Source organism: Acipenser ruthenus, chromosome 2, assembly GCF_902713425.1.
Source record: "Acipenser ruthenus chromosome 2, fAciRut3.2 maternal haplotype, whole genome shotgun sequence".
In the NCBI taxonomy this organism is placed as follows: domain Eukaryota; kingdom Metazoa; phylum Chordata; class Actinopteri; order Acipenseriformes; family Acipenseridae; genus Acipenser; species Acipenser ruthenus.
The window spans coordinates 67,145,548-67,169,428 of record NC_081190.1 but is presented as its reverse complement, the minus strand read 5'-3'; the positions used below and the strand labels follow the sequence as shown (position 1 = coordinate 67,169,428).

General features: G+C 35.2%; 1 protein-coding gene across 2 annotated transcripts in view; it reads left to right on the top strand.

Moving 5' to 3' along the window:
* The first annotated feature begins 1,652 nt into the window (after window positions 1-1,652).
* The window catches only part of LOC117408969 (uncharacterized), a 51,452-nt gene continuing 29,223 nt past the window's right edge, over window positions 1,653-23,881 (top strand). The window contains exons 1-6 of one of the 2 annotated variants that reach the window (XM_034014447.3): window positions 1,653-1,788; window positions 2,091-2,441; window positions 9,106-9,153; window positions 9,597-9,676; window positions 10,440-10,533; window positions 10,673-10,792. In XM_034014447.3, the coding sequence (XP_033870338.2) occupies window positions 1,752-1,788; window positions 2,091-2,441; window positions 9,106-9,153; window positions 9,597-9,676; window positions 10,440-10,533; window positions 10,673-10,792 (730 nt within the window). In that variant the 5' untranslated portion in view covers window positions 1,653-1,751. Of the gene's footprint in view, window positions 1,789-2,090; window positions 2,442-9,105; window positions 9,154-9,596; window positions 9,677-10,439; window positions 10,540-10,672; window positions 10,793-23,881 lie in introns of both variants that reach the window. The other variant, XM_034014445.3, reaches the window with a different exon arrangement.

The following is a 23,881-nucleotide window of genomic DNA, read 5'->3' as shown; positions in this document are numbered from 1 at the left end:
CTCAATCTCTACACATGTCCATCTCCAGAAATTTTTATCAGGATCTAATGTTATAAGTTCCCATATCAGAACGCCACTCAGAAATATTTGTCTTTTATTTACCTAAGGATATGTATGTAAAATATGATATTTTTTTGGGGATACAAAGTGAAACTCTTTTTTTTACAAAGAAACAGCTATTATATATCCAGCACCACACTTAACAAGAATGGACTGTGGTACTGTATCTGTAGTTGTACATTGTATAGGAGCTGCTATTACTAAGGAAAAAAGGGATCCCATTCTTCTCAATTGTATACACAATAATCAGTTGGCTGGCAATTGGTTAATTACTTGACGTGTATATCTGACAAATGATTCAGGATGTCAAGTAACTGGATTAATGCGGGGTGTAAGCGGTTAGTATTTGTTTTGGATCATTCAATAGACCCATAACCAAAGTCCCTGAAATTCTTAATTTTATAATCAAATAGCTCAGGATGCTGAGAAACTTCAGCTATCAGTAGCTCCTCCATGTTGATGGATATTCAAGTTCATCAAGACATGATGTATCTCACACCATGGACCTGATAGGCTCAGGTCTGTCCTAGGCTGGGAGCATTAGCCAAAAGCGGAAAGCGGTAAGCGGTAAACCGTGTGGTTTTTCATATTACACTGGTGGCGGGAAACCTTGCGGTATATGTACATTTATTATCACATGTTAATGTTGAGAAAAAATGAATATCGTTTTTTTTTAACTCATGTCTAAACCAAACAATGTTATTCAGCACCATATAAAGATAGTGTGCATTGCATGACTGAATTGTTTACCTGGCATAGTGAATCCAAGAGCTTTGTGACAATATAATTTAAAAACCTGTAAAAAAAAAAAAATACTGCAAGAAGCCTGTCATTATTGAAATCTCTTTTTTTTCAACTTTGAAGTGTTTTGCTTGGAGGTCTATGGCATAAAAGTACGCTATATAGTGTATGTTTTCTGTTGCTTTTCAAATGCAAATATTTTTACCTGACATGTCCAGTTTGGCCGCTATGGCATCCCAGGGGTCTTGCTTCTTTAGCGTATCCTTATAATCTGGACTGGGCGTATCATACAGTTGAGGGCATTTTTGCACCCTGAAAACCAGTCTTTCATTCGCCATCTCTCACTGTACATACAGATAACGTCTTACAATAACACTTCAGAGATTTGCCGCGCGGTATTATCAGAAAATCGCTCTGGTTTCTATCCTGCGTGGTTTTCCGCCGTGCTGCTTTTCCACTACCGCTCCCAGTGTAATCAGACCTTAACACTACACCAGGATGTGATGAAACAAAAAATGATACAAAGCGAATCTAAACAAAGTTGGAATGATTGTTTCGATGTACCGAGATATTTTCTGAGCAAGGTGTCTGAGTAATGTAAAATGGGCAATATAAGTGATTCACTATCTATTGAGGGATACCAGGATATTTGTGTTAGTGTTACTTGAAAATGTTGTTTTGTTAAGATATCATTTTATTTTTTAAACAAAAGTCTTCTTTTTGTGTGCATCCTGTTGTGGTTGAGAACACACTGTGTCATCATGTTGGTGGCTTTTTGCAACCGTTGCATTTTAAAAGTAAAGGTAAAGGCAGCTATCTTGATTGGATTGGTTAAACACAGGAAGTCAACACTTAAAGATACTGTATATGTCTTTGGTTTGTTAGTACAGAATAAGGTTAGCATTCAAACACTTGTTGGCCGAGAAGACTAAAGACAAAACCATATAAAAATGCAATCATCGGTTTCTTCTAGGCTAATTGTACTTGGTAAGTCTCCTGTATAATATTTGCACTTTAGAAGCCTCCTTAACAAAGCAAATTCCTTCAACTTAAATGTTTTATTGTACTTTGATTTTTAATTGTAATATTACATAATTTAAGATGCATGTGGTGTGTGTGATTTGCATTTCTGGACTCTGGGACCCAACACATTACTATATACATAGACCATAATATCCTTTTCCCCCATATTAACAACTATGAGGATGTTGAGTTATTATTTATTACAAACTTTTTTTGTTAAAAATACCCTCCTACTTTTTACATTCTTCTCTTTTTTTATCTTAAAGGTTTAATGTTGGCGATTGTGACTGATGTTCAAGCTGAGGTCAAAACTACTAGCAATTTAAATTCCACAGTGGCTTCCACCAGCCCTGTGACTGACACTAGTAATGATCTCAGTGCTCCATCCACAGTCTCCACTATAGGAGACACTGAAACAACTGCAACGATATCCAATAAGAAGAATGAAACCAGCACTCAATATCCCAAGAAAACAAATCCAGTAGGAAATGTTTCTATTAGCACCACCGTTAGTACCATAAATACCGGGACTAGAACAGCGGCTGCCTCCACCACACCCCTCCTACCGATATCTTCAACTACCAGGGCTGAGATCTCTGTGACAACCAGTACTCAAGGTAAGAACAGTTTGATCCCAGGAATGCCATCTTTACACCACAGCTGCCTGTGTGAGGGATGAGCAGAACTGTACGTTAGGCAAAATAAGTTCAGCTACGGGAATTTTTGTTTTAAAAAAAATAATGCCACAGTAGGCTCTATTGACAAAACTTTGTGGAGGACCTTTAACTTTTTAACTTACTAGAACTGAAGTCATTGTATTTTATCTTGCTCTTAATTGTATTAATACTTGTACTGTGATTCTTGAAATGTAATTTTGGTTTACGACTGTAAGTCGCCCTGGATAAGGGCATCTGCTAAGAAATAAATAATAATAATAATAATAATAATAATAATAATAATAATAATAATAATAATAATAATAATAATAACTAAAGAGTGTTTATAAATTTGATTTAATAAATCAAAATGAATAAAAAACAGTCTTTACAAAACATTCTTTTGAAAAGTCCAGTATTTCTTTAGTATTTACAGTGTTATTTTCTTCTGCTGATCTCCTTTTACATGGTGTATTATGTACGGTATACTTTTTGTTGCAAGGTTGTTGTGATATTTTGTCTGAAACATTGGGCCCTATTGACAAAACTATATGGACTGTTTTAAGGAATGTTTTTTTTCTATTTTTTTTTATAATAAGAGAAGAGTGTTTATTAAAATTCTATTAGATTAGTGCTTTGAAAAATAAGATTAAACTACTTCTCAAAACTGTTAAAAAGCTAACTGCATGCATGATTTAGATAATCAAAACATTCCTGAAAACGGTGCTAAAAGGGTTCTGAATTAGGCCCTGAGTGCCTGTGAGTTCTGATATCATTGAGTGGTATCTGATATCAATGTGTGATGAAAATGAATCAAAACAGGGATTATAATAAAAAATATATATTACTGCAATATTTATTTCTACTTTCCCGCTTTCACCTACATACTGTCTTTTTAGTGTCTTGCTCAATATCATTTTTGAGAAAAGTCCTCTTCTCTCTGTGACTTAATGGGTTTCAAGATTCTGCTATATAAATGTATAGGCAGCAGTGTGGAGTAGTGGTTCGGGCTCTGGACTCCTGACCGGAGGGTCGTGGGTTCAATCCCCAGTGGGGACACTGCTGCTGTACTCTTGAGCAAGGTAGATTGCTCCAGTAAAAACCCAACTGTATAAATGGGTAATTGTATGAAAAAATAATGTGATATCTTGTAATAATTGTAAGTCGCCCTGGATAAGGGCGTCTGCTAAGAAATGTAATAATAATAATAATTTGTTCCCTGCATAACAGTGATAATCTGGAGACCAAGGCAATCTGGCTCGTCCTGGGTTTAAAAAAATGTAAGGCACATATGCAGCAAAACATTCCCCAATACAGTGGTGTCTTAACTGCTGTGTGTTCTGGAGGAGTTTTGTATCTTTCTTCAATATTTCTTGAAACGTCCCATCCTTCCTCACAAAAGAGCAGATAGAGCCCAACAGGTCATGCTGCTTCATCGCTCAAAGCAAACCACTATACAATCTCTGCAGGGAAAACTAGAACCAGGCCTTGTTGCAGTACAGACCCAGTACTGCAACATCTGCTGCACGTGTTGTTGAGCACCGTGCTCACCCAGTATTCAGTAGATGCTTGCAAAGTTGTTTTAGGTATGAGCTTCATCTGAAAACAAAAACTTCTAGTGGCTGACCTGCTTTGTACTTTGTGTGCACAAGTTCAAATACATTGCGTGTTAACTTGAAAGCATGCTTTTAGCTGGAGGTTGAGCAAGCACAGTTTTTTTTTTTTCATCTCATGTCAGAGTGTTTTCGTATTCTGGTTACTCAGTTTTTATACACACACTTTTTTTAGTTTTAGCAATATAAATGTGGATCAGTATGCAGTAACAGCATCCTTTGGACCAATTCAATTCACTTTAGTTAGATGAAAGCATTCTAGGAAAATATAATTTCTTGTAGGCTAAACAAACAAAGCAATGTTTACTTTGATTAGATTAACACATCATCATCAATAAAACAATTAAAAAAACAATTGGATTCACATGCTCTGTTTATTTCGTTAATTGGTATTTTCCAAAAAAAAGCAGCTAAAATGGTGCCCCTTGTCAAAAGCCATCATCGAGCAGTCCACCCCCAACAAATGCACAATCATATTTATAAGTTGTTAAGATAAAATATTTCTCACATATTCTTTGTGTTTATAATCTCACTGAACTACTATAAAAATATATTATACCACTACAGTAAAAGACACTGAAAGTTCAGATTTTATTTTACAGTTCAATAATTCACAATTCGCGCTTAGGTCATTTCGAAAGTAAATTGTACTATACTTCATGTATGATTTTTTTAATGTGTAAGTCAGAGAGCAAAATAACGAGGCAGGAAATATATAGTCAGGGTGCTATTCTTTCCTTTAAATCCAAATCTGTGTCAGATCCAATTTCCAATAAGGAAACCTGTGTCTGTGCCTGCGCCAAAAAAAAAAAAAAAAGCTAATGGAATGTCTGTTGCAGATCCAATTAAGTTTGGTCAGAAAATAGACTTGCTATTTGGAATCAGTAGTGCATTCTATAGTATCTGGAAAGAAACATAATGAGTATGTTGTGTGGCAGGGTACACCCCCCTGTGCGTATTTTGTTCATTTTGTGCTTGTGTTGTTATTATTTAAAATGTATGTATTTGTGCACAGGTGTTTTGGGTCGGCACGGAAGGACTGATAGCATTCCCTGCCAAAGCAGTTCACGCACAGACTGCCTGGGCCTGATTGAATGGTTTAACAAGCAATCGAGGCCAGGCACAGATGCATAAGAGGCACTGATCACTCACTCGGGGTGGGGTGTTCCGAGGTGGAATATAAGCAAAAGAGATCTATAAATGATAACAATTGCTACTCGTGCTGGCTTTAAAACCAGAACGATACTTGTTTGGTTCAGTGTTTCGTATCTGTCTGTATATTTTGGCCATCGCGCCGTTTTGTGATCCACCTTTTTATTTATAATTATTTGTTTAATAAACACGCGCCCCATTTAGGTTAAAACTAAATGCAAACTTTAAAACATGTCAGAAAAGTGGTGAAGACCGATGAGCAGGTTCTAAATTTAAGTTCTATATGATTTATGAAGGGAAAAAAAAAACCCAATGAAATCAACAGGAACTTTAAAATACCTTGCTTCCGACACCTTGCAACTTTTATCAAGGTAACGATAGCAATAATATTCAATATTTATTTCGTTATCTTCCGTTACAATATCCTGTTTCCTGTAACCTCACCACAAATTAAAACTTTTTTTCAGGTCAGCAGGATAGGCAGCATTACTTTCAGCCTCTCTGCCTTTTCCCGACAGTGTACGTCTAGACGTCGCTGCAGTGTAGGATGTAAACAAGTCTTAGTCATCTGGTTGCTCCTGGTATTAATCTGATTTCAGTGGTGGTGTGTATGACGCAGCCATCCACCCACATATTTGGAAATGGAAATTACTTACAGTCAGACCTGTTTATCCACCTCTCATGAATCTGTCACTCTCATTAATTCGTGTCAGTCAACGCTGTAACAGATTGATTCTATTACAAAATACTACAAATAACCGCGCCACACACATTTTCCCTTTTCCTCTGTATTTTTTTGTTACACTAGTACTATATTGCTTGTTTATTAACTGTCATTTGTCCATCCCAAGTAATGCGCCTGGTTGAAAACATACAGGAAGCACAGGACAGTATCATAAGTGACTTGTGGTTTTAATTTTTTTTTTTTACTGTAGGTTTCAGTGTTGCAAGCTGTAAGTTTGCTTTTTTCACTGCAAGAAATACCATATAATACAGCATAGTACACGACTTTGAATGTTGTTTTTGCTGTACTCTGGACGAGGGGAGGCGAAGGGGTGGCAGACAGATAGGCTTGGGTGGAAAGAGTTTTTACCCTAACCCTAATCCATACACAGGGAGAATGTCACATACACACAATATCATGAAAGAAACAGGTGGAAATTATTCAGGAAAAAAACACTAGCTTGGATGTTTACTTGACAACATTTTTTTTCTGTATGATACTTACTGTAATGTGTACAATAAAATCTAATATCAATGCAATAAAGTAAATGTTTAAAATAGTTTCACCTTACAGATAACAGATAACCAGAACTTCTCTAAATGTACTTTTATCCTTCCGTGCCTTTCTTTAAATGCAATCAAGGGACATTCCACATCTTCAAGAATGGACAAACTAATGGCTCTTTTTAAAGCTAAATCTATTTCGAAGAACAATTGTTTTAAATATTATGAAGTGAATTATACATCATTTATTAATAAATTCTTTTTAAGGGTTGTCCATTTTTTTATTAAACATACCCCATTTCAAACCTTAGCCTGCCATTTGATGTGTATTCTAAAGTTTACATGCAAATACACTTCAGGGGTCTCACCAAGACCAAATGCCATATTTTGAAAGAATGCACACTTCAACAAATCTGTTTCTACAGTGCCTGAAAAAAGAAGTAAAGGGGAAGGCTTGTTAAAAACTACAGTATGATTTGCTTGTGAATCACATTGACTGACATTAGCTATTCCATATGAAACTTAATGCAATGTAAATTTCTAAATACCATGAATATGGGTTCCGTTTCATCTCCAGTAATGCAGTATTATCAATACTCACTAGAAGAAACCTATCAGATATTAAACAAATAGTTTCCAAACTCTGCGAGCACATTCCAGCAATGCAGTATTCCAAGACAACACAACACATTAATCTGTTTTTTTTTATTATTATTTATTTATTATTATTATTTTTCAAATTGCATTCATAAATCGTATTTTTTTCATAATACATTAATAAAAAAATGTAAATGTATTATGAAAAAAATACGATTTACGAATGCAATTTGAAAAACAACCCTGGACAACCCTTAAAAAGACTTTATTAATAAATGATGGCTAATTCACTTCATAATATGTGCAGTATGTGAAGTACTGTTGTACACAAATATGAACGGAACCTACGAGTTCTACATTATACTCAACCTACATTACGCACCAAACTCTTCCAGTGTCATCAGTGTTTTGTTTATCTGAAACAAAAACACATTGGAAATGTGAAAAAACGCCAAATTATCAAAAGTGCCCAGCCATTTAAAGTAGAGATATCAAAAACACAAGTCAAGTTTCAAGAAACCATTGGGGCAACCTTGCCCAGCACAAAGCAAACAGGCACAACTGTAAAACCGATGGGGGCCAAGGTTGCCCCAATTGTTTCTTCTACCTTGTATCAAAAACACAAGCTAAGTTAGAAGAAACACCTGAGGCAACCTTGGCCAGCACCAAGCAAATAGGCACCACTGTAAAAGCAGTAGCCCCAATTGTTTCTACTAACTTGGCTTGTGTTTTTGATGCAAGTTCGATCCGCTTTTATTGTGCCTGAAAAACACAAGCCAAGTTAGTAGAAACAATTGGGGCAACCTTGACCCCCACCGCTTTTACGGTTGAGCTGGTCTACTGCTGGTAAATCTGAGTTTTTACACCAGCAGCCACCAATATATTAACAAGCAGCCTGACCATCTCCAAACCAGCTTGATTATCTCTAGACCAGCACTGACCAGTTTCAGTTTGAAGATGGTCAGTGCTGGAATTTCCAGCACGGATAGCAATGGAAATATAATCTTCAAACTTAAACTTTACACTCAACATCTATTAAATCAAATGAACACACATTTGTAGACCTGCAGCCATATAAGCATGCATTCTGATTAGTTAGATTTCAGAAGCAAACCCAGGCTGTGTGTGGTGTTGGGCAGTAGTGATGCTGTTCCCACCGGGTCCTACAGTAACTACACTAATACCCCATAATGGCATTGCACTGATGGATGTATTGTCCTGTGAAAGGGACTTGAGGTTCTGTGTACCTTCTGCAAAGATAAAGGTGTGTGTTCTGGAGATGAGCAGAGGCCAAAATCCATGGCAGATCCTTAGAATAATGCTGCACCTTGACAGATTGTTGGAATACCCCAGTGCATCAACTTTTGGATGGGAAATACAAAACAAAAGCTTACTCCTATCGCCGATCCTTATACATTTTCCCTTTGCAGCAGTGAGCAAGTTACAGATCATAAACTCAGCGCATACTAGTAATTAGTGGCATAGCTACAGGTGAAGTATATGTTTATCTTTATGTTTAAAAATATGTTGCGTAAGAAAGTGGTTTTTTTTTGTTTTGCTTTATTCTCAAACTGTTTCTAATGAACAATGTTAATACATTTTAGGTTTTCACAATGTTCAGAAAAATAAAGTTTGACTCGTAAGTCAAATTCTCAAACAACTGTTTCATGTTTTTTTTTAAAAATGAACACTAAATACCCCTATTGTTTTCAATGTGCTGATTAAGCATTCACACCCGATTCACGAGGTACAAAGTCGCATTTGGCTGATGTTTTAGGCTGGGAATGATTGTGTTTAGGGCTAAAAATCATGGATTTGTATCAGCTGTACAAAAGTCATTTTTGGCAACACTGTTAGTAAGGTCTGTAAGTACTGGTTTAAAATAGTTTATACATTTTTTTTTTTAACAAGAATGTTCACAACCTTGCATTTAACCACAACCTCCAATGAAGATTTAACACTTTTTTTTTTTTAACTTCACATTTGGTATGAATAGTTTCTTGAATTCTTACTAACATGTTTCTCTTTCTTTTTAGTTTTTTTAGTATCAACCACAACATACGAACTTTCACAAGATAAGGCTGGTATGTATACTGCAGCAGTCCTAAACTAATCTGACAACTTCCTGAAACAGCTGCATAAATATCTTTATTTTCTTAACGAAAACAGATTTACTAAATGTTCAGCAAATAAACCTCCAATAAAACCTATAAAACGATGTAAAAGACAGCAGCGTAACTGGAACTCTTTTTCTTTTTGTAACTATGTAAATGAACCCGTTTACAGGTTTTTTTTTTTTTGTTTTTTTTTTGCTGTAGATAGACATTTACTAAAAAGATCACAGGTCTGCTGTCTATTGTTGCTGTCTTCATAACTTTTTGTAAGTCTAAAAGAAGTACCAGCAGATGGCGCCTTATACCTGAAGAAATCTGTAGACGCTATACAAGCTACTGTTTTGCGTTATAAAAATAAAAAGCACGTTTTTGAAATGTCTCAATTATTTTTTTCTGCTGTTTTATGTTAACAGGATTTATAATTTTAGGAGTCTTTATCATCGCCATTATTCTAACTGTGATCATAATTGTGTTTTTACGCAAAAAGACTCGGGTAAGTACAGATAAAATGTATTTATTTAGCAGACTGTCTGTTATTTCCTTCTGTGAAGTTTAAAAGCTAGAATTACTGTACATCATTTTGATTTTCATGTGTGTTTGATGTAAAATGATCCAATCAATACATAAGCACAAGACTGCTATAATCAGAAGATGTCGTTAAGGTCCTACCCTTCAATAAATAACCATTTCACCCTCACACTTGTATACATGATATGTATATTATGACATGTCTACACATGCACCATATAGATATTTTAGAGTAAAGGGGTGCATTTTGGGTTTAAATTTCTTAGTACAAAGTGCCCAAAGGGAAATGATGCATTCTGGAAGGAGATTGTTATTTTCAAAACTAGAAAAAAAAGTCAGATATTTAATTTAAGTATAGTCAGGGTTATTTTCCATTTTATTTAACCCTATTTTTTAATGAAAACCAAATACTGTAATGCATATACAAATGCTAAATATATACATTTGATTCAGTTGTCTGTGTTTTATTTAACTTTAATTATAAGTGGTGAAACTTGCGCAGAAGGGTCACCTGTATATAACAACCCCTCTTATCATGTAAATCATGTAAATACATTTTTGCAGGCTAAATTTCAAGCAATTATTGCAAGAAGGCATGACTGTATTTACTTTACAAATGTTTTTGGATAAGAGTTTCTATACAGTATAATAAAAATAATTTAAGCTACATAAAAATACTGGTATTTTAAAGACTGGATAAGTTTTCTCTACTCCATGTATTTATTCAGAGATACTCTTTTGACCTGTACCGCAAACACCATGAAGATACAGAAATCCCTATAAGTATTATGGACGGAGAGGGAGCTATCGAGGCTATTGCAAGTAAAGGTTATTAATTATTAGATTTTTCACATTTATTATATATTTTTTAATAGGTACGTGTGACATCTGTTAAATAATCTAAGTATTTTTCTTTCTTTATGTATGTATTTATTTATTTATGTATGTATTTATTTATCAGAGAATTCAGGCTTTGACAACGAAAAGGAAGAAAAGGTGGTTAATGAGACAAAGGCGTCTCCAAAGACATCTACATCTGGGAATGGTCAAGAAAAGCCAGAGACTGTGTCAAACCCAGGAGGTATGTAGTCTTTGGAGTTAACGCTGGTGGCAATCAATAAGGAAGCAAAACGAGGCAGTACTGTTCCAGCCATGGCTGTGCATGATGTGCTATAACCTCACTGTAACTGCAGCATCAGAAGGAGATTTTCAATTGTGATGAAACTTGCTGAAAGATCTTCTTTAGCACAAATTACTTAATATATCACCTTCTCTGGGTTTATTGAGGCTGATTTTGTGTCCATCATTCTGTCTGTCTGTTTGTCACACTTACATTTGAAAATACTGCGGCGAACCTCGGTTACCACAAGCAGGGGCTTCTCAAAGGCGGAGGTCGGACGCAAACCCGAGACCTCCCGCTTTGAAGTAGAGCGCCGATACCGCTGTAAGAAAGAGCCAGGCTCCCTTGCAGGAGCAGATATCGGGCTTAGGTGTTCATGTTTAGATTACGTCACCTCCCAGCCCTGACCCCTACTCCCATGCACGCTATAGTACTCTTTATCTAGAGAATTGCTTGTCCAATTGTAATTATTGAGAGTATCATAATCTGTGTATCATAGTAGTTTAACTAGTGCATTAATAATTAGTAAAAATCAAATTTGTGAAAATAATAGTGAAAATTGCTTTTAACTTAATTGCTACTATTGAAATAATTATCTGTAATTATTTTTTTTAACTGAATAAAATCATTTTATTATTATTCATGTTGATGGAAACAGAATCCTTCTAAATAGCAAAGAAAACAAGACATGCAGTCTGAGCTGTGTCACTGAAAAATGTACAATTTTATGACCTATATAACACCTACTGTAGAGGCCAGCATTTATGATGACTGGTCTTCATCTTATATTTCAAAAGGTCATTGAAACATATCTCAGAGGGTGTACAACGCAACTGTGTTCTGCTTTCCGTATTTTAAATTTTGTTCAGCTGAATAAATATTTGCATTTATTAAATTAAGGTTCAATTGACTATTTGTTCAAATTTGGTGTTCAGATGAGTGCTTTTCCAGTACAAAATCCCAACTCAGGCTGATAAGATTCAAATATAATGTCTTTTTGACTATTACAATATAGAGTAATATATGGGCTACTTTTTATGTGTTTTACTTTCATTCTGGACTGGCTAGTGCACTCCAAGGATGTACTGTTGCAAGGTTATGCAAGTTTTAATCTGTTCTTGCATTGAATTGGACATATTTTTAATTAGTGTAATTTTGTATAGTATATTAATTAATTGTACACTACTGTACTTTAAAGTAATTGTACAGGTGCTAACAAAATAGTTCATTAAAATGTTTCCACCATGAAGATCTATTCATTGTATAGGTCTCAAATGTGCAGTTTTGAAAGAAACACATGTTTAGCAAACATATATCTCATTTTAAAACATCATGCTTTTGACTTCGTGGGTCATTTCACCTGGATGATGAAATTGTCCCCACCCCTCCAGTGGCTTCTTTCTGGTCAGCTACTTTCACTATTGGCTGACATGCTTTCAGCTAGTAATGTGCTTTGACCCAGAAGACAAAAGAACCAGGGAGTGCAAACAGAAGGCATAGAAAATTTGTGCTTCCTTTAAGCTAAAGTAGTACCCAATATCATGTTTTAAATTAAAATACATGTGTCCTATAACATGTGTTTCTTTTAAAACTGCACATTTGAGACCTATGTAGCTAATAGAAGTGCTAAATGGCTTAGATTTATGGAATTATTTTGTTAGCTACAATTACTTTAGTACTGCATGCAAAAAGTTAAATGTCAATTCTGAAATAAATACTAAAGTAACATATACATACAAAAGTCAACAGTGTAGTTTTGAACATGATAGTCTGACGTTTGCATTTGGTTGCGGTCAGTGTACTTTATCTGTAAAGATAAACAGCGATAAAGCTCCGCTGGTATGTGAGCTGTACATGGCATGTGTGCTGAATTTGAACATCATTACTCTGCTAGATGATGTGTACACATATATCTGTCTGCTTCATTTGTCTTGACAGTGGTTTCCTTGCACACAAGAACATTGAACCGTTGAATGGTGAAAAGCATTCTGCAACTAGGCTGCACAAAAAACTGGAGATTAGATTGAAGAAAAAAAATGTGCCAGAAATATTAATGTTTTAAAAATGGAGATTGAACATTCAATGAACTTAGACATTTTTCCACACTATTTTAGAGTCAGATGAGGGATTGACTTTTAACGATGATGAAAGGTATGGTATTTTCTACAGTCCTTAAAATACAGTAATTGTGTGCCGTGAAATGCAATGGTACTGATCAGTCAGTCAGCAAAAGTTATTGAAATATTTGACAATAAATCTGATAACCTTTCGTTTAGAAATGACTAATGTTTTTTTTTTTCTACACACACACACGCACACACACACACACACACACACACACACACACACACACACACACACACACACACACGTTTTGTAGCTCTTTTATTTCTGTTACAGTCTTTTAAAACAACCCATACAAGATCAGTAGTTTTATTAAGTGTGTGTAATATTCATATTCAAATTACATTCTTATTGTTCCTTTTTTGAAAGGAGCGTCCATTACACTGGAGTGGGCTCTCAAGACCAGAATTCTTAAAATGATTAGTACACTTCAAAGGCAATGCTGTGAGTTTAAGGTTATTCACTTTGGATCTTGACAAACAAGATGGTAACCAGGTAGGCACAGTTGTGTGCTCGTAATGCAAGTCCCCTGTTGCTCTTACTCTTACTCACAGCAGACTTGCAATAAAAGGAAGTTTGTTGTCATGCAAGTGCACGCAATGGATATCATTTATTTGGGCTACTTTTAACCACTGTTTTCAACAGCACGCACATTTGTCACAGTTGTTTCTTTACAGTTGCAATATTCAGATAATGTGTGAAGCCCGGTGGTGTGTGGTGTGCGTTTTTACAGTAACTGACATTTTATTTTATTGACGAACCTCAGCACGTCAACAATTTGATAGATTGATTAATCACATATGTTAGTTCCATGTATGATAGACATGTTGTATTTTCGTTGTAGTTTGACATTTGAGTTAATCTGCATTCATACTTTTTAAAATGATTTTTAAGGTGTGACCTAATAGCTGACTCTTATTTAATGTTTACCTTTTTTGTTTAATTTGATTTGAATTGATTATAGCTAACTTGTGTGATAATTGATCAATATTTTATCAAATGTCTGGGGTAGATTACGGTAATACTATAATTTTGTATTATATTTAAAATATGATCAGTTCAGTGAAGCTGCCTTGTAAAAAGGTAAGGCCTTCTGTGCTAAATTATACACCAAAAGACACTGAACCTTAAGGAATTTGTAATGCTCTGGGATACAAGTATGGTACTACAGTATGTGTATTACTGCAAAGCGTTGTCATTTCTGCGAAGCTTGCTACTTGGTCATCCCAACAATCAAATCACTGTACAGTAAACTAATTGCAAAGCACATGTTGTGATGAGAAAATGTTAAATGTAATTGATGTACCTGTATCTGTATATATTTTTTTTTTCAAATCGCTGTTTACTTGTAGTGGTAGGATACAGACACCACAATGTTGAACAAAAATATTTTACCATTATTCTCCAAGCTCAGAAATTCCAGTGTGGTGCGCCAAACGAAATGTGGTAATGAATTTAGTGACAAGTGTGCGCATAATACTGTGAACTCTCGTTTTAAGTTGATGTTAAGAGGATCTGACGATCAGAAGAAAGAAAAAACACATACAAATGTAATGTCAGATGAAAAAATGTAGGTCGGCCAGTCAGTGTATCCGCAGGCTTTCACACTGTGTATTCTGGAGATTTCAGTGCCTGTGTATAGGCCTTGTTGACATCTATACAATAAGACAACCTAACCAATTACAGTGCTTAAGTGAAGTTGACAAACCAGACCCTTATATTGTATAGTTCATGGTCTATGGGAAGTATAACAGGGGTGCAAATTTGGCGCTATGGCATTAGATTTTAGCGCAAGAGTACCTCAGCTAGAATACCGCCAGCAACATTAAATTCTGGTGCCAGTAGACAATTTTAAATGTATTTTTCCTTTTTCATCAACCATAGATGATGATAGCTTCTCATTGGGTCTGGACTACTCACATGACCCACCCACTCTCATCCACATACACAGGAGAGAAGGTTTGTGTCGTGTGGGAAGTTGTGAGGGGGGCTTAATTAGGGCGGGTTTGATAATTTAGCACCAGTAGGCTCTACTGGCACCAGTAGGCTCCAATTTTCAAAACGATTTGCACCCTTGTATACGATGTACGTCTTTGAAAGTGATGGTACACTAGACACTACCATATGGTGGAGATTAGGGGGAGTGACACAAACAAGTGTATGTGCATGTCTTGTATGCAAACAACATATATATATAATACATTGTTTTACTAGCTGCAGTTACATGTTAAGATATCGGTGGGTTATATGAACCAACAAGTGGAAATGACAGAATAGAGTACTCTGATTCAGATGCAATTGCATTTGAATTATAACAGTGTGCTATTTGCAGTTCAGAAACAAATGTGAAAGGTTACATTTTTAAACTGTTCATGTATAGTTTACTTCGTTGACTGGACTGGTCTTGTGTTGAGTGTTCTGGTGCAGACTAAATGGGCAGGTAACTCAACTTCAGTGTCTGTTGGTCTATTCTCAATGTGCTAATTCCTAAACTCTAGCTACACCCAGGAAAACAGAATGTCCACAAAGGAAAGAGTTCCACAACTTTTTAAGGACTGAGATCACATACATGTCGTGCAATGTAAAACATATATATATATATATATATATATATATATATATATATATATATATATTGGAGATGAGTGTATACTTTAATAGCTTTGACAATCCCAGGTAATTTCTGGATTACCCCTAAAAATACAGAGAGGGTTTGATGTAATCCAGGTGTATTTCCTTGGGCTGTACAATACTCTAAAACCCAGCTGTGGTTTATCCCATGGGGCATAGGATGATCAAATCAACCTCTTTGCCCATCATGGCTGATGTATTACTTTAAAATGCAACTTGGTCCTTTCTAGTATTCCACATTTTTTGGCACAGAGCTTTTCAGTTCCCATTACGTACGCTAAAGTGCTGTACAGCTCACTGTTTTTATAGCAAAAGAGCATATTGAGGTGTAATGAGGCTAGTTACTAATGGTTGTTTGATACAGTCCTTGTTTATAGGTTTGTATCAGACCAGCAAACATCGACAATGGCATTGACCAAAATGTGTCTTCCTCTTGTATAATTATGATTGAGTGTCTGAGGGGATGGATGATTTTTATAATTATGAAAAAAGAAACTATGATAAACAATGAACCACAGAGTTTGCATGTACTGCACAGTTCTTAAAGCTTTTTCACTGTTTTGAATTCAACAAGGCAAAAGGCAGATAAAAGCAAATGGATCCTATTTGTGTTTGTTTTAAGCCTGGCCAAACTAGAAAGGGTTGACTGCCACTTCAGTGTTATGTACCCAGAAGAATTTATAAAAACTACTTTTACAACACTGTTAGAGACCAACACTACATTTTTTTTTTTTTTTGTGGAATATCCTTCATAGCTTTTAAAGCCCCATTGTGTCATTATCACAGGCAGACAGAGCATTTGATTTTGGGTGACTTACTGGCAGTGTCATGCTGGTGTTTTTTTTTACAATGCCTTTTGTTTAGTTATAATGACATTGTGTAAAACAACAGGTTAGATGGTTATATAGTTCAACTGCAATAATTAAAAAGAAAAAAGGATCCGCACATCGAAGTAGACGAGGTGCAAGTTGACAAGGCCGAAGCCATAAATCAGTCGAGAGAAAGAGAGAACCACACACTCAATTGCGCTCCAAAATTTTTAATTCATAAAAACATATCACCAACGTTTTGACACAGAAGTGCCTTCGTCAGGGTGCATTACACAGCTCAGCGTCTCCATGTTGTCTGTCAAGTTTTACAGTTGCTTTAACCCTTAATTATTAATGATAAGAGAATAAGAAGTGTTTTTCTTGTCCTGAGGTATATTATTTTGAGCTTGAAGACAGAAGAACAATAAAGCAATGCCTTGTCTGGAATTTTTTTTTTTTTTAAGAAAAGAGATAGTAGGGGAATTTATCTAGGCCAGTGTGGAATTTATCCAGGCCAATTTGGTTAAATAATTTTTTGATTAACTTTCCTAACAATATTGAAATGATTGGACAGCAACATTAATAATTAAAACTAACTGCAGGACTATTTGAAGTCTGCATAGTAAGACTGATTCTGGTGTACATTAATTTTCTTCCTGGTGAAATGTATTGAGTATTTTTTTGTAAATTATAGTGCGTGTAAAACAGCTCCTTCTAAACTCACAGCAGTGGTTTGATTTTATATGAGATGCTATATTTTCAGCTGATAGTTAATTATGTTTCTTATTTTAAGAATCTGTTAATGCCCTTATAACTGTGGTGTTATATTGCGCCTAGACAGTTTTAAAGGTAACTTGAGGGACTGTAAAAGATTAATATACACTAAGCTGAATCACAGCATTGTAGTTTTAAAGAAACTAATCCTACAGGTAGCTTTTTATAGTTTAACCTATGGTCGTGTCATTGCTCTTACATTTTATTTTACAAGTTTGGATACTTTTTCAATGTACTACAGTGGATACGTTCATTCTCCTTTCACTAACTATAGTGCCTGGCTCACTTTTCATATGGTGCCAAGACTGGACAGGAAACAAATAGTCATGTACTAATTTATCATATTAACAACCAATATATTTGTACAGCTATGGCCAAAAGTTTAGCATCACCTATACTTTTAGGATTGAGATAACTAGAATTAAAAAACTATATGAACATAATTAAGATATTTTATTTAACATCATGTAATCAAATAAACTACAAAATGATATCGCAAAAGTCTACCGAAAACAGTAGTACAGTATTTCATATTAGATTTTGAAATGCCCCATTTTTAAATTTTTGTCAGTTTTTCGTTAAGTATATAGAAAACTACAAAGCGGTATGTAATCCAATGTGTTAACATCACATTATTCATGGGTTTCATTCGACTTTATGAAGCAACATGTGTTCATTCTATAGGGTCAGGCAAAACTTTTGGGCATAGCTGTATGTTCTGTCATACATACACTATGTTACTGAATGGCTTTAAAACCAAAAGAAATACATTGGGGAGTTAGTGGCACTATTATGTTTCTAGCCCACTCCCCATTGTGCTTGATGTTGGGTTTTTCCCACATCTCCACTTTCTAAATCTTCATTGTCCGTTAAGCTGCTGTGCTAAAAGTTCTATTAGAGTCTGGGACCTACACTAGCCAGAACCAGCATCTACATGACCATAACCACAGAAGGGTGGCAGCACAGATATCCTGTTCTTTCATCTCAGAAGGACAGTTGTCAGAAGAGGCCTGGGTTAGCATTGTCTGAAGCTAATGATGATCTAAAACAGACAGACCACCCTAAAAGCAACAAACAAGCAAACAGAATCCAGCATTGCTGCACAGTGTTGACGTTTCAAGGTATAATGACACAAGCACCTCTAATAGGCAGCTCAATGGCAATCATAAATAAGATAAAGCCGACATCCTTTCATGAGCCACAGCCCCATCGAATCTTCCTGTTTAAGAGATAATTCCGTTTGAATAGTTGTCAAATTAAATTCACAAATTTCACAAGAGCTTGGATTTCCTTTTTTTGAGATGCTATGCTGCAGAGTTCCAAGTCGTAGTGAAACATTTTGGCTATAAACGCATTAACAGAAAAAAATATATTTAAAATGAGAAAGTTTCTGGTACAAAATGTTATCATTTGGAATTAAAAAAACACGGTAAAAAGTAAATTGTTTGGTTTGATGTCCAGATATGCAAGTTTTGGCAGCTTGCACATTTCTGTTTTTACATGTCTGCTGTTATGGTTTTATCTGCAGTAACTCAAGGGGTGTGCAGGTGAAATATATGACCTGGAGGAATGCACATTCTTAAATACACTAAAAAAGTGAAAGAAAGACTCAAACTATTTCTTTTGCTTCATGCATAATGTAAAATTTGAAGGAAAGATTTTTTTTATTTGATCACTTTAATAGTTATATCGACTAGAATTTTCTTCTTTTTTATCTCTACTCTATAAAGCATCTAATAAAATCTCAAATGTGTTATTAATAGAAAATAAATTATTATTATTATTATTATTATTATTATTATTATTATTATTATTATTATTATTTACCTCATAATAATAATAATATTTTCTTTTTAAAGTCAAGGGAAGCTTATTTGTTTTTAAAAAAGAACAATTATTAAAACAACCTTTTTTTACATATTTACATTAATGTTGTTAAGCTTTTTCTTTTACAGAATAAATAGGCATCGCACTAATTTTCTGGAATCAATAAGATTCTGGGATCAATAAGCTACTAACAACCAAACGAGCAAGATGGGCTGAATGGCCTCCTCTCGTTTGTAAACTTTCTTATGTTCTTATGTTCTAATTACGTCATGGTTTCAGTATTTCTCACAGATACAGACTAATTTATTTTCTATTAATAACACATTTGAGATTTTATTAGATGCTTTATAGAGATAAATAAGAAGAAAATTCTAGTCGATATGACCAACAGCTTTACATGTTCCACGAGTGGGTTACACATAATATAAAACAAAATATATCTTAAAAAAAAAACATCTTTTAAATAAGATACTTAAAAAAAAAAAAAAAATTCTAAATAAAGAATGCAATCCTGGTATCTCAGGGATCAGAGGCAAGCTCCCTATCTATTGGTCTCTAGGTGTAGTTGTGTAGGAAAATGCACAAAGTCTGTTGTTAATTGTGTCTCAGCTTAGCAGAGTAGTTTTTATTCAGTTAAAATCTTCATAGTATTACAGCACGTTTAACATGCTGGGTAAACGCCACGGTACAGAGAACTACAAAGGAGCACCCGTTTGATATGTATAGCCACCAGCACACAGCCTCCTCCAGGCTCCTCCAGTGGTTACCATACTTATTAACTTACAACATGGGATGTACCCAACAAAATGTTCAAGGACACAACCCAAGCTCCGGCCCCGAGCAAACGAGACTTATGAACTAATTTCAACTGTAAGAGGACAAATTTCACCTGCATTATTCCCTTATAGAGAACTTACAAGCTACAGCAGTTAATACCCCGCACATGTCCTGCAACAGAACTATACAACTCGTTCCATATATGCTTGATCTTATTGTAAACTTTTTTTCTTATCAAGGCCATGCTTATCTATATTAACACGCTGTGCCAGCATATCAGGAACAGGGTCAACACCACATTTAGCTACACCAGCTAACCACAAAACCACAATTTGTGTCAGCATTTGTTCACTTGTGTTTTTCCACTCCAATTGACAGTCCTCTCTTTTGTGTAATGGCTGGCATTGCATATTTTAAACAGTTAAATACATATACATAGAATCAATACAGTAAGTATTATTTCCAATAAAACATAATTATAGCTGTGTTTAACTGACTCAATTGATTAAAGGCACTCAAAATTAGTTTGGTTAGTATCATCCTTCCATCCACATCCCAGATATGATTTTAATCTATCATACGGACATATAATTATAGTTAGCCCCATATTACATCTTCAGCTTTCAACTTCTAGTTTTTTGTGTCCCATTATGTATTATCATGCCGTGTCCTCTGTGAACTTCATATAGTATGGAATGTTTCAGAACCTTGAAGTAGCTCCCCCATGCCTCGTCCTAAAGCCTGTCTGCAAACTAACATGTAGATGCTTTATTGGTGAGTGAAAAAGCTGCCAGGCTACTTTTGACCTACAGGCTCCAGCTAGTGACTTGGTAAGCAAATCCGACTGGACCATTTGGGATCTATATAATTATATAATATAATAATATTAATAAGGGAGACAATAAATAAGCCTTGGAAGGGAAACACTTTAGGAATAAATGGATGGAATTAAAAGGCTGTGCTATTTAGATCTGCCACTGTTTAGATCATTAAAAAGGCCCCTCCTTATTTTATTTACTTTTAATTTTCATTTGATAACATGAAGAATTTCATACATGTTCTAGAGAGTGCCAGCCAAGTTCAGCTACTGACAGGAAGTGAATCTGCACAGCAGTATGTGCGTAATGTACAAAGTCATAATTCAAATGTGGTTCCCTTATTTTCTGCCCACCGGCAGCAAAACCCTCAATGCAGGGCAGCTATCTGAGAAATCACATTGCACTTTTCTCCTGTTAGCACTGGGGGACTTAGTTGCATGCTTAATGTATATACTACCTGTACCCCTAACCTACTGTCATGAAAGTCCCAGTGCAATTGTACGATTACCAAAGCATGAACAAGACTGATAGTTTCATTAGCAGTAATTGCAGATTTGGGGCCCTGTCTAAGAACTGCAAAGAGTAAAATAAAATAAATAGTTTGAATAGGGGGAGGGTGGGAGGCTGCAGTTAAAAAACAGAAGAGCAGCAGCCTCCAGCCGGACACCAGAGGCTTTGACTCACCTCTGAGGCATGTCCTTGATTACGGGAAGCTGTTACCCCAGCCTCTCCCATTACCCCTGCTAATAGCTGGGTGCTCTGCTTTCCCACAGGTAACAGCTGCTGTGCGGTTGCAAAGTCCACGAAAGGTCACTTATCAGCTTTTTGTATCAACTTGGGCTTTCAGCTGCCTTTTGATCATTAATAGGCATGCATCCTTGTAGTTAGTAAATTTATACCTTTTTACCGTTTAGTTGATGCAACCTGTGTGAAACTTTTAATTTTTGTCATTAAAATGAAAAAAAAAAACAACGGATGTGTGACAAAACTATTTAATTTCCTTTAGGGACTCTTTTACTAAAATTATCTGTAGTCTTTCATGGAAAGTGTAGATGGAAGTTTTAAAAGTAAATGATGTTTATGGTTTATGGTTTACATGTGAAATGCAGCATGTGCAGTACATTCTCTGGTAGTGTTTGATTCTGCTATGGAGTGCAGACATGTGTCTATCAATGTTCCTAGTTTTGTAGTTTGTGGATTTATTTCAGTCTGTTCTATGAGGCTATTGCAGTTTGTGTTGAAGTTTTTATTATTATTATAGCTTGAAAACTTTCCACAAACCTGGATGTAAATATCATTTCTTATAAATCTATAGGTTAATGGGTTTTGTTTTGCTTGTCATGCATTAATTACTTTCTTTAAGTTTATTGTTTACTGCTGTTTACAATTGCAGTTTTACCAGGCTTAATATAAATGTAAGACATTTTATTACCATGATTAATATGACATGTCCATCTGGATTCCAGCAAGCAACATAATATATGGGCAGAAAAACACATGGCACTTTAAAGAAACAGCTATTAGGTGGCAGTTAAAGTTTGGACTTGCAGTTGAAATATTGGACCTCATTTCAGATGGTTTTTGCTCGGTCTACCCTGACACTGAATGTTATGTATGTAACTCGTATCTTGTTCCTCATATTAAACATATGAAATAGTTAGCTTTATGACCTCTGTGATTTCTAATTTTTTTCTTTTCAGAGAAGTAATTTTTTCTATTTTTTATTGTGGGTTGCTGCCCAGTTTTACTGAGAGTTAAAAAGGTAAAGTGATCTGCTCAAGGTGCATCTGCTGTGATTCAAACCAAATGTTATCTCCTAGTCCAGTTGTCTAAATACATTTTTGGGGCACATTGGCTTTGACTTGATAGACCAAAATGGAATTTAAGAAACTGGAAGCTTTTTATTAGTTGTAAGTATCATTTTGGGGCCTTTGCTGTCGATCATTGCAAACATGTGAAAGACCTTTTTTTAAAAAATACTGGTTAGGGTCACTGTTTGCAATAAAGTTATGTTTTTTACAATGTGCATTTTTAGAATGATCAGTGGACCCTGCAGTCCACACAGTGGTCTCGTGTGGGCTGCTCTGTGCGTGCCATTAGTTAATGCAGCGGATGACCCCATCATGAACATATTCCGAAAAAAAAATAGTATGTGTGATGTGTATCATTGGAAATGAAAGATGACTGTCAAAACCCTGTGCTCTTGGCATGTTAAAAATCAAAGGAGCTTTAAAAGAATTTGCCCTGCAAGGGATACAGACCTGAATCAGCAAAGACTGTATACAACAAAGTATTGAAAACATGTTTTAGTGGGCTGAGTGGACAGGCATTTTTTTTTTTTTTACTAATTCCTTAGTAATTATAATAGTAATTATAAAGTTGCAGGGTTTTTTTGTGTGTTTTTTTTATTTTTTATAAAGCTTTCTTACGGGCAATGTCAGATTATGTGAATTTAACCAATAACCTGTGGTATCCAATGACTTGTGGTATTATACTGGATTCCAAAACCTCTGCAGGGTTGTTCTGAAAGAGTTGGACTGTAATTGAAGGGATACAAACAGAGAAATCGCAACGTTTCATGTTGTCTAAATGAATTCTGATAAATAAAGGATTCCTAATGCTAATATGTTATATCACATACAGCACGGGACAGTCAGAGGTGTTAACTGCATACCGGTACCATAATACACAATATTAAAAAATGTAAAAAAAAAAAAAAAAAAACACAAAAAAAACATGTTTCACTCTACTAGTGAATACTTAAATATGAATTTAGTCTAAATGAAACCATAGTAAACTGAAGTTATACAGTACTGTAGAAAGAAGTTTTCTTTAACAAAGCACCTGAAGGTATTTTTTTCTGACAAGCCTTGCATGGTGTCCTACTGCAGAATATGATACACAAAACCTCGCAGATGTGAATGTTTGCCATTTTTGACAGAAATTACGTCTCGGATTTGATGAAAGAAATACCAATTGCTTTGTCTTTCAATCCTTTAAAAATTCCTGGTATGTAAAAGTTGACATTTAAGTTTTCATGCAAATACCGCCCCCCTCCCCCCCACCAAACTTTTGTCCATTGAGTATAGAAACGTTACGTGTCAATCTGAGCTTCTGCATATAGTGCAGTTATCATGCATCTTGATTTTATCAGTTATCTTTTTCAAGCTGAAAAAATTAATAGGCTGAGGAAATACACATGCAGTTGTTTAGGATAATCGAGTGAGGTCTGTGACAGCACATTATTCAATGTAAACTCACATACAGGAACAAAGTAAAAAAAACAAAAA